General features: G+C 35.2%; 2 protein-coding genes across 3 annotated transcripts in view; both read right to left on the reverse strand.

The window, feature by feature from the left end:
• Window positions 1–19,005, reverse strand: part of LOC131943627 (uncharacterized) — a 78,315-nt gene that overhangs the window by 29,915 nt on the left and 29,395 nt on the right. The window contains exon 1 of one of the 2 annotated variants that reach the window (XM_059303828.1): window positions 928–1,108. The exons of the other annotated variant lie outside the window; for it this stretch is intronic. The gene's annotated coding sequence lies outside the window, so the exon portion shown is untranslated. Of the gene's footprint in view, window positions 1–927; window positions 1,109–19,005 lie in introns of those variants that run through there. 2 annotated transcript variants of the gene reach the window in all.
• On the reverse strand, window positions 10,807–17,913 carry LOC131943633 (uncharacterized). Its single transcript, XM_059303834.1, has 7 exons — window positions 17,810–17,913; window positions 17,517–17,615; window positions 16,866–16,919; window positions 15,741–15,863; window positions 14,673–14,798; window positions 13,204–13,259; window positions 10,807–12,238 (listed from the first exon to the last, which is right to left on the reverse strand). The coding sequence occupies exons 3-7, from the start codon at window positions 16,873–16,875 to the stop codon at window positions 10,958–10,960; spliced, it is 1,596 nt and encodes a 531-aa protein (XP_059159817.1). The 5' UTR covers window positions 16,876–16,919; window positions 17,517–17,615; window positions 17,810–17,913; the 3' UTR covers window positions 10,807–10,957.

Consider the following 19,005-nt stretch of genomic DNA (forward strand, 5'->3'; position numbering starts at 1 on the left):
TATATATATATATATATATATATATATATAATTAACACTATAGGCTACCTGGTTCCATTTTTCAGCTTCGCAAAAAGATGTATCTGTTTAAAAAAAATTAAGTGGATTTAATGTATTAGTTTAAATGTTTCGAACACCTAAGAATAAACAATTGATAATGTGTGCTTCACATTACTTGTAGATTCTAATAAATGGGGAAAATATTTGGCAACTTTTTACATTGACGACTATAGACGCTTTAATTATCAGACAAACACAGCTATAGACATAACAGAGTTTCTTCCAGTCATCTCTTCGATGAAAGTCTACCGCCCTCCTACGAACGAAATGGAATCTATATAAAAAACATATACTTTCACTAGTGCCCCCCCCCCACCCGAAAATGTTTTCCGGCCCTCAGAAAATATCAATTGGTCCCCCCCCCCCCCGAAGAAAAAAGTCTGGAAGAAACACTGATAACATCTAATACCTTCAGCATTAGATTTCGAGAACTTATGATGTCGCTGCAATAAACCAGCTCTGATGGGTATCTGACCCTATTTACGTTCACGTCATATGCCTAAGTCACATAAATAGGTGAACTCTACTCCACCTGTACCACCAGATTTGGGAGAGCAAATTTACATGCAATGCTGTGCAAGATTACGACTAAAACGAGATTATCTCGACTCCTTAGGGTGCACTACAGCTCACTTGGTAACGTCTTGTTGTATCTGGATTGGTCTACTGTACCAGGCACGTGAAACTCTATGTCCTTTTTGCACTCTAGCATAGTGCTCTAGTTGATTTCATGTGCAGTATCTAAACTTAATACTGAATTACTATATCTATATGAGAGAATCACTGTTTGCAGGCGTGAACCAATTTAATCTATGTACAAATAGTGAAAATAAGAAACTTAGTGAGAATCAAAACTTAATACGTTACCTTCTCAAAGCAATATATTCACATTCCTCTTCATTAACATAGCTAAAGGGTCCTTCCCATTATGATCAAAATCACCTCCCTTAAAATCACCGTATCTGTCTTTTTCCGATCGAATTTTATAAATTTAAATATATTTTCTCATTAATATCAATTTAAATGTTGTTAGTGGACAAGATGGTGTAAATACAACCGTTCATTATCGCGTACCGCTTAAATCAGAACTAGTGCTTACTCTTTAAAATCATGGTGTGCAACCTTAACCATAAACATGGTGTGCAATCTTAACATGTAGGCTATTCTAGTTCGGTCCCGCTGTGAGATCACAGTCCAGGATCCATGATGTTTGTGTAAAGTAGGATACAAAAAAAATAGCAAATCATTTAAAAAGAACTATATAGCAATGTGTCATTGTTGATCTAATTTGTAGCTACGATACGTTTAGTAACAAGACTTCATGTGCGCGCCAGTTGATCTTTTAATTTACGAAGGAAAACCACACTAACACATACGAGAGTGCCTAGAACTCAGTCAATCAGTTCAAACAATCCACAAGTAGAACAACAGAAGCTGGCTGATTTTACCAGAAGGTTGCAGCGTTCCTGACTAACAATCTTCTTTCCAGTTTGTGTATATACTAGTCAGGTTTGATCTTGTGCTGTGTATCAAATAGTCAGGTTTGATATTGTGTTGTGTATCATATTGTCAGGTTTGATCTTGTGTTGTGTATCAACTAGTCAGGTTTGATATTGTGTTGTGTATCAACTAGTCAGGTGTGATCTTGTGTTGTGTATCAACTAGTCAGGTTTGATCTTGTGTTGTGTATCAACTTGTCATGTTTGATCTTGTGTTGTGTATCAACTAGTCAGGTTTGATCTTGTGATGTGTATCATGTTGTCAGGTTTGATCTTGTGTTGTGTATCATATTGTCAGGTTTGATCTTGTGTTGTGTATCAACTAGTCAGGTTTGATCTTGTGTTGTGTATCAACTAGTCAGGTTTGATCTTGTGTTGTGTATCAACTATTTAGGTTTGATCTTGTGTTGTGTATCAACTTGTCGGGTTTGATCTTGTGTTGTGTATCAACTAGTCAGGTTTGATCTTGTGTTGTGTATCAACTAGTCAGGTTTGATCTTGTGTTGTGTATCAACTTGTCGGGTTTGATCTTGTGTTGTGTATCAACTAGTCAGGTTTGATCTTGTGTTGTGTATCAACTAGTCAGGTTTGATCTTGTGTTGTGTATCAACTATTTAGGTTTGATCTTGTGTTGTGTATCAACTTGTCAGGTTTGATCTTGAGTTGTGTGTCAACTAGTCAGGTTTGATCTTGTGTTGTGTATCAACTAGTCAGGTTTGATCTTGTGTTGTGTATCAACTAGTCAGGTTTGATCTTGTGTTGTGTATCAACTTGTCAGGTTTGATCCTGTGTTGTGTATCAACTAGTCAGGTTTGATCTTGTGTTGTGTATCAACTAGTCAGGTTTGATCTTGTGTTGTGTATCAACTTGTCAGGTTTGATCCTGTGTTGTGTATCAACAAGTCAGGTTTGATCTTGTGTTGTGTATCAACTAGTCAGGTTTGATCTTGTGTTGTGTATCAACTAGTCAGGTTTGATCTTGTGTTGTGTATCAACTTGTCAGGTTTGATCCTGTGTTGTGTATCAACTAGTCAGGTTTGATCTTGTGTTGTGTATCAACTAGTCAGGTTTGATCTTGTGTTGTGTATCAACTTGTCAGGTTGGATCTTGTGTTGTGTATCAACTAGTCAGGTTTGATCTTGTGTTGTGTATCAACTAGTCAGGTTTGATATTGTGTTGTGTATCAACTAGTCAGGTTTGATATTGTGTTGTGTATCAACTAGTCAGGTTTGATCTTGTGTTGTTTATCAACTTGTTAGGTTGGATCTTGTGTTGTGTATCAACTAGTCAGGTTTAATCTTGTGTTGTTTATCAACTAGTCAGGTTTGATCTTGTTTTGTGTATCAACTAGTCAGGTTTGATCTTGTGTTGTGTATCAACTAGTCAGGTTTGATCTTGCGTTGTGTATCAAATAGTCATGTTTCATCTTGTGCTGTGTATCATATTGTCAGGTTTGATCTTGTGTTGTGTATCAACTAGTCAGGTTTGATCTTGTGTTGTGTATCTACTAGTCAGGTTTGATCTTGTGTTGTGTATCAACTTGTCGGGTTTGATCTTGTGTTGTGTATCAACTAGTCAGGTTTGATCTTGAGTTGTGTTTCAACTAGTCAGGTTTGATATTGTGTTGTGTATCAACTAGTCAGGTTTGATCTTGTGTTGTGTATCAACTTGTCAGGTTTGATCTTGTGTTGTGTATCAACTAGTCAGGTTTGATCTTGTGTTGTGTATCAACTTGTCAGGTTTGATCTTGTGTTGTGTATCAACTAGTCAGGTTGGATCTTGTGTTGTGTATCAACTAGTCAGGTTTGATCTTGTGTTGTGTATCAACTATTTAGGTTTGATCTTGTGTTGTGTATCAACTTGTCAGGTTTGATCTTGAGTTGTGTGTCAACTAGTCAGGTTGGATTTTGTGTTGTGTATCAACTAGTCAGGTTTGATCTTGTATTGTGTATCAACTTGTCAGGTTTGATCTTGTGTTGTGTATCAACTAGTCAGGTTGGATATTGTGTTGTGCATCAACTAGTCAGGTTTGATCTTGTGTTGTGTATCAACTAGTCAGGTTTGATCTTGTGTTGTGTATCAACTTGTCGGGTTTGATCTTGTGTTGTGTATCAACTAGTCAGGTTGGATCTTGTGTTGTGTATCAACTAGTCAGGTTTGATCTTGTGTTGTGTATCAACTATTTAGGTTTGATCTTGTGTTGTGTATCAACTTGTCAGGTTTGATCTTGAGTTGTGTGTCAACTAGTCAGGTTTGATCTTGTGTTGTGTATCAACTAGTCAGGTTTGATCTTGTGTTGTGTATCAACTAGTCAGGTTTGATCTTGTGTTGTGTATCAACTTGTCAGGTTTGATCCTGTGTTGTGTATCAACTAGTCAGGTTTGATCTTGTGTTGTGTATCAACTAGTCAGGTTTGATCTTGTGTTGTTTATCAACTTGTTAGGTTGGATCTTGTGTTGTGTATCAACTAGTCAGGTTTGATCTTGTGTTGTGTATCAACTTGTCAGGTTTGAACGTGTGTTGTGTATCAACTAGTCAGGTTTGATCTTGTGTTGTGTATCAACTAGTCAGGTTTGATCGTGAGTAGTTAGGTTTACCATGCTCTTGGATTTGTTGTTAGCAAGAGAATCAGTAAAACACGCTTAAAGATTTACAAATGTAAATTGCCGACATTATATTTTGAATTTTTATTAAATGTAATGATGGTATGAAGGAAAACTCTTAAGTTAATTAATATATTAATAACATAAGATGATAAATATTGCTGGTTTTGCAATGTTTAATTTAAATTTCATAATAATAACTTAAATAACATTTCTTTTCATTGAAAGGTGATAGGTAGACAGTCATAACAAATTGCGATTAAAGAATAGAACGCCAACATTTTGCACGGTTTAAGATTTTACTTAATAAACTCAACAAAACTAATATGATAATGCATTAGGGTAACGAACTAACGATATCACTACGATAAAAAAATGCTTAAGATTTAATGTTGCATTAGAATGTGCCAAGAAGTAATCTCATTTGTAAAATATCACATTAAACACACCCACTCTGATATGTAATTGGAGTAACGACTTAAAACGCCATGAAAGAATATACCATTAAGTCACATGTCTGAACTCTAGAAAATCAATGATATCTGAATATTTACATATAGGACAAACGCATCATAGATTCCCGTAACTGCAGCATGCTCTTCAGCAGCAATTTTGATCTACTTTCCTCTTTTTTTATAACTTTCTAAGTCTCGTCTTTCACACCGGTTTTCATATGTTTCTGTAGGCTTGTCCAATTGTAATTCAGACATAATCAGTCTCCCTTCTGCTTCCCGTTGTCGCATTTGTTTCCTTATTTCAGATCTTGCATCGGAAATCTTTAATTGTGAAGATACCATTTTTCTAATAATAGTCCCTGAAAATTCTTCCTGTTTTTCCAGTGTGTCATGCACGGATGTAGTTAGACTCAGCATCCTGTTGCGTAGGATTACGTCTACTGTATCAACAGAGTTTGGTGTGTCTTATCTTGGATGAACATTTGGGATCGCTGGTTGCACGGTCTTGACGGTTATCCCAGGGTGTCCAGCTTCGGTGATGCGGTCTTTAGTTTTCTGGACATTCTTATAATTTGCTTCTGTATATCGTCGATCACGAAACACCAACACATCGACCATTTGAATCAACTGGTCGATTTGTTCAGTTATTAGCAACTCGTCTTTGGTTTTTTTTGTCAAACAAAATCACTCTATGGAAGCACTCCTCGATCAAATCCTTAAAGGCGCCATCTTGTTTTTGGCACCACTCTGAGAAGGCCAATCCTTCTGAATCTGTTTCCTTCTGATCTTGATGAAAAACATCTCCGCACGTCAAGATTAAAATACAAAATTTTCGAACAAAATCATCTACGAATATTTTCTTTAACAACACAACCGACTCCTGTTCTTCACGTGCCATATTTAAAGACCAGAATAAAAGCATGATAGCCTTCAGGATTGGCTGCCAGAGCCAAATTGGTGGCCTCGTTCAACTGCTCAACTGACCCCTCATCGTCCAATCTAGTATCACAAATTGTCAGACCATCTACGACGTTTATCTGACGACGGTTGTATTCTGTCATCGCGTTGTCAATGTTTTGGGTTAACGATGATGTACTAGGGCCGCTTGCAAATTTCGTTTTTCGCGGGATGCTGTTTCCCGTCGCACTTTTACCATTTCTAGTTTTTCCGATAAGGAGAAGATCGATTCCAGCTTTATTGTTCATTATTTTTTTGAGAAAAACAGAAACATAATATATATAAAATAATAATAATTGTATATAAAATAATTTATTGTATATGAAGAACAATGTTTACCTAACAAAACATACGCATTTATATATTGATTGTATTCGTAATATTCTACACTCGATAATAAAACTTTCCGAATAGAATATATAATACTAGTTCCATCATGTTATTCACACTTAGAATTGATAGTATTTATGCCTGATGTGTGTTTACATGGGGGAGACCGGAACTAAAGTACGTAACGTTGATATTAGCGCTCTCTACCTCTGTACCCCGCAGCCATACTGTGGTGTTATTACTGATATTACTATCAATACAATAGGGTCCGTCTTACATATCGAACTGATATTATCTGCTGGACATTTAAGTGTAGAAAATAGCTTAATAGACATGTTAATATCATAGAAACTTTCCTTATGATATCAGATAGGTCATATATTTTACATTATACTCTCAATGATCGTGAGATATCTCATCCCTATAAGATGTTTCTGACAAAGACTTAGTATTTTACATAAATCGAACATAGCGATACACGAGTAAATTTTGCAACTAGGCTTGAACCGAATACTCTCTGACGTTATCCAATTTTCTTTTTTGTTCTCAGCTAGCAAATGGCTGGGGCTAGAATACAATAAATATTAATTTCACCTGTGAGTAGAGTGTATGTTGCATTAATTTTCTGAACAGTTTTGATCACTAGGGGGGGGGGGGGTAAATGCTTCAACAATCAAATACCAATAGAAAATCCAGTCAAACGTTTTATCTGTATTTATACGTCAAAGAGTGTACAATTTTACCAACATATGCACGATGGATACTTTGCTATACACCTGCATGCAATTTTAAAACGTCACACTTTCTCCGGCAAAATTCGACCGTTACCATCGTTACGACTTATAGCGATTTTTTTCTCTCCTTGAAATATACATTGATTATGATCGTGTAATTAATTTAACAGTTTATTTTGCTAATAGTTAAAACTTTACATTTACTAGCGTATAGTTACAAAAGTACTAACAGTTTATGTGGTCTATGTACTCACAACTCCCAGATGGTAGGACTAGGTAAAACCTTAGTCGTAAATTCGGCCAAAACTAGTAATGTGGGCGAGAGTGAATTAATGAATATGGCTTTAAATATGAGTATATTTTTAATGATTAAAGGTGGGGAGGGGCGGTGGTGGAAATCGACCACAGAGCTATATGAAAAACGAATGAAAGCTTTAAGCAAACAAAGCTGTTACAGAAAACTGTAGTATTCAAATAATTATGGATATTTTGATAGTAAAAGGCAACCACTTAAACTTCAGTTAGGCCTAAATGTATCACCAATGAATGACGTCATTCTTTTGCAGCGTGTCTTTCCCCCACAACAATATTCAGTTTTCAACACACGAAAAAACCTGACTTCTCAAAAATCACATCGCTGAGTTCTACTCAACATCTCCCCACCACAAATAACAATTTCTATCTAAAACAGTATATTCATCATTATATTTGTTCTTTAATAGTGCACGCTGTCTTAACCCCGTAAAAGCGACGTAATTTATGGGCGATCTAATATTGGTTGGATTACTGCAAATAAAGTGTTCAAAAGTTTGACCTCCGAACAATAGTTGTCATCTTGTATGGACAGTAATACGTCTGGAAAGGTCTATTAGCTATTTATTTAAACTATATTTAAAAAAGAAACATCACTATACAGGTATGTATTAAAACAATACGAAACAACCATATTAAACCACAAAATCAACACAACATACATGCGAATAGACTATTTTTCAAGGGAAAATACTCTATTATAGTTTTTGAAACATGGCCGCTGCTCGTATTTACTCATTGTTGTCTCGAACAGGGTAGTTTAAAGTTTGTTCCAGGATATTTATGACTGGTTTGGTCATGGATTGTGATTTGGTATTCAAGTATCTGTTATAATATGTAAAATATGGCCTAAATATGGCCAAATGAAAGAAGTATTTACTACTTACAACCACTGCACATTACTAGATACACAACATCTAGATCTTTCTGATTGTGGCTGGTGCCTCTCATTTTATTTTAACTAGATCGGATTAGATTAACCCACTAGATTTAACCATTAGATTAAAATAGTTTCAAGTGGGTTTGGCTTATGGCGCTAGATACTTCTATATTTCAATAATATATTTAAACATCAACCTAATGCTAAATAAATAGTAAACATTCAAGCGTTATATTTACACTTAAACCTGGAGGTTCAACTTTGAAAATCTTTCATTAAAAATATGGTAAGTAATGAATGTCGTCGTCTAACGAGACGAAGTACATATATCAGTTCATTAGAAGTATGATTCAACACGGTGCTTGCTTTTCAAATTATGGTGCGACTCCAAAGTCATACATAATATTTTATATCATGGCTGATTTTTTACCAGCTCAAACTACCAGTAACACATCGGCTGCAAAATGGCTGTTTTGTTGAGTAGAATTCATTTAGAGCTAGAACCTACCTATAGAGGCGACACTTGGCAAAATTAGACTTTTGGAATAATTTGCATCTGATGGGGTTGTCAGGACGTTGAGCTGTCAGAAAAAAATTATGTTGAAAGATTTAACCAACGAGCCGGCCCACGGTGTATCATACGCCGCTGTTTAGTTGTGTTGTTTTCTACTTTTTAGTAATTCATAATTTGTGAATTCGACATTACCAATGCTGCCACTGAAAATATTTGCTTTAAAACACTAAACCCCCCTCCCCCCACGTGAAAGCAGCCACCTCTTAGTTACCTCCTCTAAGTTAAAAATCGTTTCAACTAAATTATCTGCCCCTAATAGCCGTCACCAAACGCGTCTCTACGATTGTAAAATGTAAACAGCGTGAACCACAGCTCACCAGACCATGTGAAGGGGTGGGAGGGGGTGGTAGCGATATAGAGGAAGAGAGGGGAGTGCAAGGCGCGCTTGCAGCTTGTTTTTAGCATCTCCCAGAAAAGATTTATATATACGAGCCGACCCGCTGCGTATCATACGCCGCTATTTAGTTGGTTTTTTTTCTACTTTCCAGTAATTTATAATTTGTGAATTCGACAGTACCAATGCTGCCATTGAAAATATTTGCTTAAAAACACTACCCCCCCCCCCCCACGTGAAAGCAGCCTCCTCTTAGTTACCTCCTCTAAGTTTAAAATCGTTTCAAACTTAATTATCTGCCCCTAATAGCCGTCACCAAACCCGTCTCTGTGAATGTAAAATGTAAACAGAGTGAACACCGCTCACCAGATCATGTGGGGATGGGGTGGGGGTGGTAGTGATAGTGATAGAGAGGAAGAGAGGGGACTGCAAAGGCGCGCTTGCAGCTTGTTTTCTAACTGATCCCAGAAGAGAATTATATATATAGATATATATATAGATACTACTACAGCAATAATATACGCGGTCATGTAGGCCATGGTTAATTTGCCTAACATACCCGAATAATTTTTTTTTTACCACGCATGCGTGGTGGAATTTTGAAATCCCATAGCATAATGTTCAGAGTCCAACGCATATTTTTCATGGAGACTTTACTTACATATAACTATTGTTGCAAGTTCCCATGAGTCCTGCACGTTTTACAAATCATGCTAACTTACTCACACAACTATTGTAGCAATTTACTTAGATCCTTCACATATTACATCATGTGATGTCTTTAGTTTCATTAAAATTGTTGTAACGTTTCGCCCTGAATCCCCACTCCCCTTAAGTTTATGGATCAACTAGTGAGGTTTGATCTTGATTTCAGTTTGTGCATCAACTTGTCAGGTTAGATATTGTGTTCGGGTTGTGTTTCAATTAGTCAGTTTTGATCTTGTGTTTAGGTTATGTATCAACTTGTCAGGTTTGATCTTGATTTCAGTTTGTGTATCAACTTGTCAGGTTAGATATTGTGTTCGGGTTGTGTTTCAATTAGTCAGTTTTGAACTTGTGCTCAGGCTATGTATCAACTAGTCAGGTTTGATCTTGATTTCAGTTTGTGTATCAACTTGTCAGGTTAGATATTGTGTTCGGGTTGTGTTTCAATTAGTCAGTTTTGAACTTGTGTTTAGGCTATGTATCAACTTGTCAGGTTTGAACGTTGATACCCGGGTCTACTTGACTATTGGGGCTCCAGTGTGTACCTGCCACATAGATACTTAAACATCACAACAGTTATTCATAACCTTGCGTGGTGGTCTATTCCACAACTTGCATCGTGTCTGATTCCTTATAGGGCTGTACAACGATACCGAAAAAAACATTATTTTAAAATAATTTCTAGCGTATTTTAATGAAAAATATTTATCAAAATTCATTTCATCTTAATTTTTTCCAACAAGCTATAATTTACAAAGCCGAATTGTAATGTTTGCCAACATTTTATATTTATTTGTTATTCGATTAAATGATTATAGGCCTATACGTGGAGCTATGAATGTATTTTAATTTCCAGCCTTAAGAGTTTCCTTTAGCTAACTCTTTTCTTTAATAAGTCATCCCTTCATATACAATTCTTTAGACCAATATTTCACGACAACTGAAGTTTAAATCACTGCCTTCTTTCATCCACCCTGAGGATTAACAATTAATGTGAAATAGAAGTTTTGAATTAAGTAAATGCAAACTAGTGTGACAGTGATAACCGTGCTCGAGGGTCCAATATGAATTAATGTAATACCTAAATAGTAATATAGTACAACACCAAACAGTTGCTAACATTTCAACCATAAGACCAAATAGAAGGAAAGAAAGAAAAAGAAATGTATTGAAACTTTTTCGATACTTTTAAAAAAACAGTCTAGACTGCAAGAGTAATGTCTTCTTTATACGCTTATGTCAATTAATTAACTCTGAACATAACTGATTTTTTTTTAAAATGTACGATATTTAAGAAAGTAAAATAATTTCATTTGTAGTTGAGCAAACAGCCAGTGCTGTATCTTTATTTTTAATTTAAAATATGAGAAGAATATCTCCGCCACCTAAACACCACCAGAGTTATTGTGCCAACACCGGTCTTTTATTTACAGAGCTCATAAGTGACACAAGGTTGAGGCACCACTGGAATTCTCAACTAAACTTAAGACAGTCGCTGACTTTAGTCACCTGAACTTAAGACATTCGCTGAGTTAAGTTTATCTGTGCATTCTCCACCTGCTTCAAACCTTCCTGTACCTGTTTCAGGCTTTTCGAAAGAATATTTTTGATGTCAAACGTTCCCCCTCCTTGTTGTGCTTGTTCTGCCTGTTCCATTGCTCTGGGAGTCCTTTGACGTCCGTACTCCATGTTTCGCCTCTGTTGCACCAGATCTTCAAACCTCTTCTGACGATTGCGTTCTATTTCCCTCCTCTGTTGCTCATCGCGTTTTACGTCCTCAATATGAGATTCATAATCCTTTTTTTGATTTTTCAGCTTTTTTATATTATCGAAGACCTGTTTAATTTCTTCTTCCTGTTGTATTTCTTCAATACATCTGCGACAGAAAGCGGGTCTTTGTTGAGATTCCAAGGTTTGAGTCGGGTCTCGAAAACCTCTTGATAATTCTTCCAGCTTGGCCAGTATGACCTGGACAGTATTGGTTTGGCGCAACATCTTGTCAAGTGTGACTAAGTCTACTGTCTCATCTGAGAGTTGCGGCTGGTCAACAACTGGACGTTCTTCTTTGACCGTGGTCTCGCCGTTTGTCGTGAGCACCTTTGGTTTGGCTGCCACATTATCTTTGATTTTCTGAGCTTTTTCATAGTGAGCTTCCGTATAACGTCGATCGCCAAATCTCAACTCATCAACCATTTGGACTAATGTGTCAGCTTGTTCTTTTTTCTTTTTCTTGTCTTTGGTTTTATTATCAAACAAAATCACCCTATTGCAACACTCCTCGAGCAAATCCTTAAAGGCGCCATCTTGTTTTTGGCACCACTCTGAAAAGTCCAATCCTACTGAATCTGTTTCCTCCTGATCTTGATGAAAAACATCTCCGCATGTCAAGATTAAAATACAAAATCTTTGAACGAAATCATCTCCGAACATTTTCTTTAACAACACAACCGACTCCTGTTCTTCACGTGTAAACCTATTGCCATATTTCAGGATGAGAAGAAAAGCATGATAGCCTTCAGGATTGGCTGCCAGAGCCAATTTTGCTTCATCATTCAACTGCTCAACTGACCGTTCATTATCCAGCCTTGTGTCACAAAATGCCAGACCATCCACGACTTTAATCTGACGACCGTTCTGTTCTGTGATATCGGCGTCGAACTCTTTCGTCACAGAAGATGTACTGGACTCGCTCGCAAACTTTCGTTTTCCTACAATGGAATTTCCAGTCGCACTTTTGCCATTCCCGGTTTTGCCAATCAGGAGCAGATCCATACTAGGGTGTATATTCATACTTTTCTGGAAACATAGAAGCAAAATACTGTATAGCTGCAAAATATTGGATAGCTGTAAAATATAAACATATGTAGCATCGCATACATCAAATGCAAGGTATTTATTTTATACAGTCCAATTAAAGTTGAATGCATATCTGACACCAGGGGTAACCGGATTTTATATTTTTGTTCGAAATTCGATAGCTCTACAAAAAGTTGTTTTTTTCAAAACAAAAAGTTAGATAAAATATACCTATTATTTCTTAGTACTCATAATCTTTAATACCATTATAAATCTGATATTTGTTATATCTTTCTTTATTCTTAAAATTTCGAATAAACATTAGCATATTTTGCAAAAAAAAGTTATCTATAACAGTAAAGTCATACTTTTGATTTGTACGGTATTGTTCCACTTATATTCAAGGAAATGTAATTACTTCACTACTACAACCTATAATCGATTCATTATTAAATCCAACAACCAATCGTAGAAACTAGATCTAAGTCTGCTTCTAAATGAAGAGGAGGCGGGGGGGGGGGGGTGTAAAATATCACCATCAATATAACAAAAATCTATCGCTGTCTAATAGTACGCTCAGAAAGTAGCTGACGCAGATATGCTTGGGAAAAAATAGCTAGAATTCTAGGTGGAGCAAAAAACTAACTTTCAAGACATTTGCTTGATTATTTTTTTTAAAATCATAAAATTAATTTTAAAATGTTATTGTAGAATAAGTAGAATTTCATTTTATATTTGTTTAGTTCAAACTTTTATTGGCAATGTCATCGGAGATAAATGTATATGGAAAGTTACGAAATCGTAGAGTTAAAAGGGGTTCGAAATTGAGTTACTAGATTTGCTAAAAATGCTGTAAAATAATAATTGAGCCATCCGTATTATACTTTAATGTAATGTAAGTATATCACTTTACTAGCAACTCTACAAAGCATCAAACTAAATTCTATAACTCTTATTAGACTTACCCTTAGGTTATCTTCGTGCCTTACAGTATATGCCCTGCTAGTTATTGTCTTGCCACCTTGTATGTATATGGAAAAAGGGGCATTGCCATTATATATATATATATATATATATATATATATATATATATATATATATATATCCTTTAAATCATACATGTTTTTTAACAATATAAATATATTATTAATAAAGACCCTATATACCATATATATATATATATATATATATATATATATATATATATATATATATATATATATATATATATATATATATCTATATATCTATATATATATCTATATATATATATATATATATGCATATACATATACATATACACAGAACTAATCGAAGAAAACATTAAGATAAAAAGATTACTTTACAACTTAATTTATAGTCATTATTTATCAAATTTTAGCTATTTGGCATATATATTATTTGTTTGATTTAATTTTTTAACATGCGGAAGTGCTAAGCAAATACATTGGGTCCAAAGGATAAAAAGATTGTTGCGATTGAAAATATTAATGCGTTTTAATGCATTATGTAGCATTAACGGAACAATATATTTTGTATCAAATTTAATTACCAATAATATTATAAATCTACAATAGTATACTATTGACAGATCCCCAGTTTGGGAAAAAAAGCCAATAAATTAGAAAACTATTTTTATTCATTCTTTCAATGAAAATTTGTTACTAATTAGCAAGTGCATCGATACAAACTTTCATAATTTTTGTCGAACAATAAAATTCAAAAATTCAAATAAAGTAGCTTTAAAAAATTACAAAGTCTAGGTTCCAACAATATTATAAATTGTCTATAGCTAACGATTTTTAGATCATCTGTTTTCGAGAACATCAATGGAGTTGTTTGGGCATTTAATCACCATTTCTTAAAATCCCGAGGTCAAGAACTATTTTTCACCTGCCCTATATTTTTAATTCTGAAAGAGGAGCCTTACTCGTATTAGGGCATTAAATATGGTGTGTTATTGGCGTAAAATCTATATATTTCAGCTTGTATGTTTTTAAAAATATGCAAACGTTATAAGTGATATGTCGAAGTTAGCACTTGCACAACCTTCACCCCAACAAAATACATAACCTTTTGTTTCTTATGAGCCCCCCCCCCCCGCCCCCCACTACCCCTCTCTTGCGTGGTTGTCACAAATGGTTGACACAGGGGGGACTGTGCTGGAGTTAGGATCTAAAAATAAATTTCTTGGGTTGAACAGGCTTACAGAGGCGAGATGGTGGAAGCGGGGGGAGGGGGGAGGTCACGTTTTTATAAATATATTTATTTTAATAACATTGAACATTTTTAATTAAATCGGACTTTGGCGATATCTCTAGATGAATACAAAAATAAAGGAGAACATTTTATCCTCTCTCGATTAAAGCAGTTAAAGAAAAAAAAATGTAAAATTTACTTATACAAGGTGTGTGATCAAAATTTTAAACCCCACCTGAATTTTCATTGATTGGACTAGTCAAGCAATTGTCGATTTCATTTGATGATGAAGCAGAGCATACGGTAAGATGCCGCTTAATGAAAATTTTCTTTTCTGGATCGACCATTACATAGTACGAATCTGCATGAAAAAAAAACGAAGTTGATTGAATGACTTGAAATGCTGTGAATATCTAACTATGACAGTAAGTGCTTGTCCTCACTCCCATAAGTGTAAATTTAGATGGGGAAAATTTTTTGGTATGCTGTACGCTCCCAGATTGGTGACTTAAACAGCTGCAGCAATCACAGCTACAGCTACATCAATCACAGCTATATCAATCACAGCTATAGCAATCTTATCTAAAGCGGTTACAGCTACAGCAATCACAGCTACAGCAGTCACAGCTAGTATCATCTACAATCTGCTGGAGATTATCACCACACCAAGATCATGCTCTAGTGTACGTCCCTGTTTTATATTGCCTACTTTCCCATACAACTTTAACAAACATCTGGATATAATTCCCTATTGCAGTGAATGGATTTAAACCAAAGTAATAAGGATTAAGCTATTGATACTTATTGCCCCCCCCCCCCCATTCTCGCTTGGAGGATGTGGTACACTGTGTCTGCATAATGAAAGAAGTAGACTAAATGTTAAGATAGAGCTACTAAGTACAACTAGATCTAGTACTAATTATAATATATCTAATGGCTGTTAGCTCATATATCTAGATACTAGTTTCGTATGGGAAAGTCGAAATGAGAAAAATCTTTGCACTACATTAACCTTCAGTATTCACTTTGAAAACTCTTGAACAAAATAAACGTTACTTTAATTTATTTTTGCTTTCAATGAAACGAGTTTTATTCACTTGCTAGGCGAGTTAAATGTGTCAGTTTATTTAAGCCTTGAAACGAAAATAGTGCTTGATTTTACTGTCATATTGTGGAATATTTAATGTGCATTTTAAAAAATTATATTTATAAAAACTCAGCAATTATCCAAACAATCACATGGAATGTAATTTTCAGGCATATGAATTTCCAACAACTTTCATGCAACGTAGACTGAAAGAACCTGGACATCCGCCAACAGCCATGTAAGCCACAGGACTGCTATCTCCCATACGGCATCCATTTGGACTGAGACTACATTGTATGGATTCTCCACGGAATCCGTGCTCGCCAGGGCCACACTTGCCTGTTTTGTATAATAGGTAAAGGGGAATTATATATGTATATATATATATATATATATATATATATATATATATATATATATATATATATATATATATATATATATATATATATATATATAAACATAGTTTAATAAATGCGTATATATATGTAACTGTTTCGCCCAAATCTCGGTCGTTTAGTTTAACTTTTACTATCGCTTCCACTAACACACTTTAGTGATCGATTGCTTAGGGAAAATTTGTTGAATAAATGTTGTTTCATAAATCCTTATACCTGACCTTCCGCTTTCTTATCAATTAACACCTCGCCTACCCTTCTACTCTTACCCACTAAACTGTTAATTTTTTTATAATTTTTATATACAAAGGCGGCGATTCGCATTCGCGGAAAGGATACATGATTTAGCGGCCTAAGGTTTTCTTCCGCATTCGACAATCTGTTGTCGTTGATGCTGTTCTTAGCACAATATTGCGTGAACAAACTTTTCTGAACTGCCTTTGTAGTAGACATAATGATTACTACTTGAAAAGTTACGACGTCTTGCAATGCCATACATCATTCTATCAACCCCAAAACCAACCATAGCACTCCCACCCTTGGGTAGCGATACTGCTCTGTACGGGAACCACTGGTGTGGGGTAAGCTTGTATCCTTTATAACGAAAGTTTTATGTATATATATATATATATATATATATATATATATATATATATATATATATATATACGGATGATCAATAAAGCTTAGGAGCCTAAGGTGGTCACTTTGATTCTAAGCAGTTAAATGATAAACTGGGAGCATAGAGGAGAGAGATGGAAGAAGTGCAGGTTACTGGCAAGACCTGGCATGAATTAAAGTGGCTCGCCCAGGACAGAGTGGAATAGCGAAAATTTGTTGATGCCCTTTACTCCACATTGAGTGACGAGGATTAAGTAAGTACAAGTTAAACAGTAGAAATTAATTTTCAAAAACTATTTGTAGAAATTAAACTTTAGACTACCTGGTTTCATTTTTGAAGAACCCTTTTCAGCTTCTCGTACACAACAAGATGTATCTGTTTTAAAACAAATTTAGTGGATTTAATGTATTACTATTAATGTTTCGCACACCTAAGAATAAACAAGTTATAATATGTGCGTCACATCACTGTCGTTTCTAGTTTCTAAATGGGGAAAATATTTGGCAACATTGGAATCAGTACACGCTTCACACGAGCAACTTTTGCATTGGCAACAGTTGGCCTACATGTTATACACGATTGCTAAACACAACTGTAAACATAACGTGCACGGTCTTCTCTTCTGTACTAGATCTCGAGGACATAGGATGTCGCTGAGACAACCCAGCTCTGTGGGTATCTGCAAGATTACGCCTAAAACGAGATTATCCCGACTCCTTAGGGTGCACTACTGCTCACTTGGTAACGTCTTGTTCTATCTGGATTGGTCTACTGTAACAGGCAAGTTGTACTCTATGTCCTTCTTGCACTCTAGCAAAGTGCTCTAGTTGATTTCATGTGCAGTATATAAACTTAATACTGAATTACTATATCCATATGAGAGAATCACTGTTTGCAGGCGTGAACCAAGTTATTCTATGTACAAATAGAGAAAAGAAGAACTTTAGTGAGAATCAAAACTTAATACGTTACTTTCTCAAGGCCAAATATTCACCACATCCAACGACTCTCAGCTTAGCACATCCACCGGCTCAGAGCTTAGCACATGCATCACTCTCAGCATCCACCTCTCTGTGCGTAAATGATTAACTACGGTTGTTTCCTATCGTTTCAAACACATTCTAATTGTGATTGGATGGAGGGTGTGATTGAATATTCTAGAACGTTTGGAACATGTCAGAATCACATAGTATATGAACTATTAAAAATCTGGCGATGTTAAATATTAAATATTGTTTGTAAAAGTAATATATGTATTTTATTACCAAGTAAAAATCTGGCCGATCGAGTTTTATAAATGTAAATAGATGTCTATATGTTCTCATTAATATCCATTTAAATGATGTTAGTGGACAAGATGGTGTAAAGAAAAAACGTTCATTATCGCGTACCGTTTAAATCAGAACTAGTGCTTACTTTTCGAAATCAAGATGTGCAATCTTAACCATCAACATGGTGTGCAATCTTAACATATAGGTTATTCTAGTTCGGTCCCGCTTTAAGCTCACAGTCCTGAATACATGATGTGTGTGTAAAGTGTGATACAAACAAAATAGCAAATCATTTTAAAAGAATTCTATTGCAATGTGTCATTGTTGATCTAATTTGTAGCTACGATAAGCTTAGCAACAAAACTTCATGTACGCGCCAGTTGATCTTTTAATTCACAAGGGAAAACCACACAAACACGTAAGAGAGTTCCTAGCAGAGTTCAATCAATCTACAAGTAGAAGCTGGCTGATTTTACCAGAAAGTTGCAGGTTCCTTCTTCTTGTGTTCAGGCTGTGTATATCTAGCAAGGTTTGATCATGTGTGTAGTCTGTATCAACCAGTCAGGTTTGATCTTGTGTTGTGTATCAACTTGTCAGGTTTGATCTTGTGTTGTGTATCAACTTGTTAGATTTGATCGTGAGTAGCTTGGTTTCCCATGCTCTCGGAGTTGTTGTGAGCAAGGGAATCAGTATAACGTGCAATGTTTAATTTAAATTTCATAATAATAACTTAAATAACATTTCTTTTTATTGAAAGGTAATAGGTAGACAGTCATAACAAATTGCAATTAAAGAATAGAACGCCAACATTTTGCACGGTTTAAGATTTTACTTAATAAACTTAACACAACTAATATGATAATGCATTAGGGTAACAAACTAACGATATCACTACAATAAAAAAAAATGCTTAAGATTTAATGTTGCATTAGAATGTGCCAGGAAGTAATCTCATTTGTAAAATATTACCTTAAACACACCCACTCTGATATGTAATTGGAGTAACGACTTAAAACGCCATGAAAGAACATACCATTAAGTCACATGTCTGAAATCTAGAAAATCACTGATATCTGAATATTTACATATAGGACAAACGCATCATAGATTCCCGTAACTGCAGCATGCTCTTCAGCAGCTTCTTTGATCCACTTTCCTCTTTTTTATAACTTTCTAAGTCTCTGCTTTCA

The sequence above is a fragment of the Physella acuta genome, unplaced genomic scaffold, assembly GCF_028476545.2.
Source record: "Physella acuta isolate Inbredline_101_S28 unplaced genomic scaffold, ASM2847654v3 ptg000464l, whole genome shotgun sequence".
In the NCBI taxonomy this organism is placed as follows: domain Eukaryota; kingdom Metazoa; phylum Mollusca; class Gastropoda; family Physidae; genus Physella; species Physella acuta.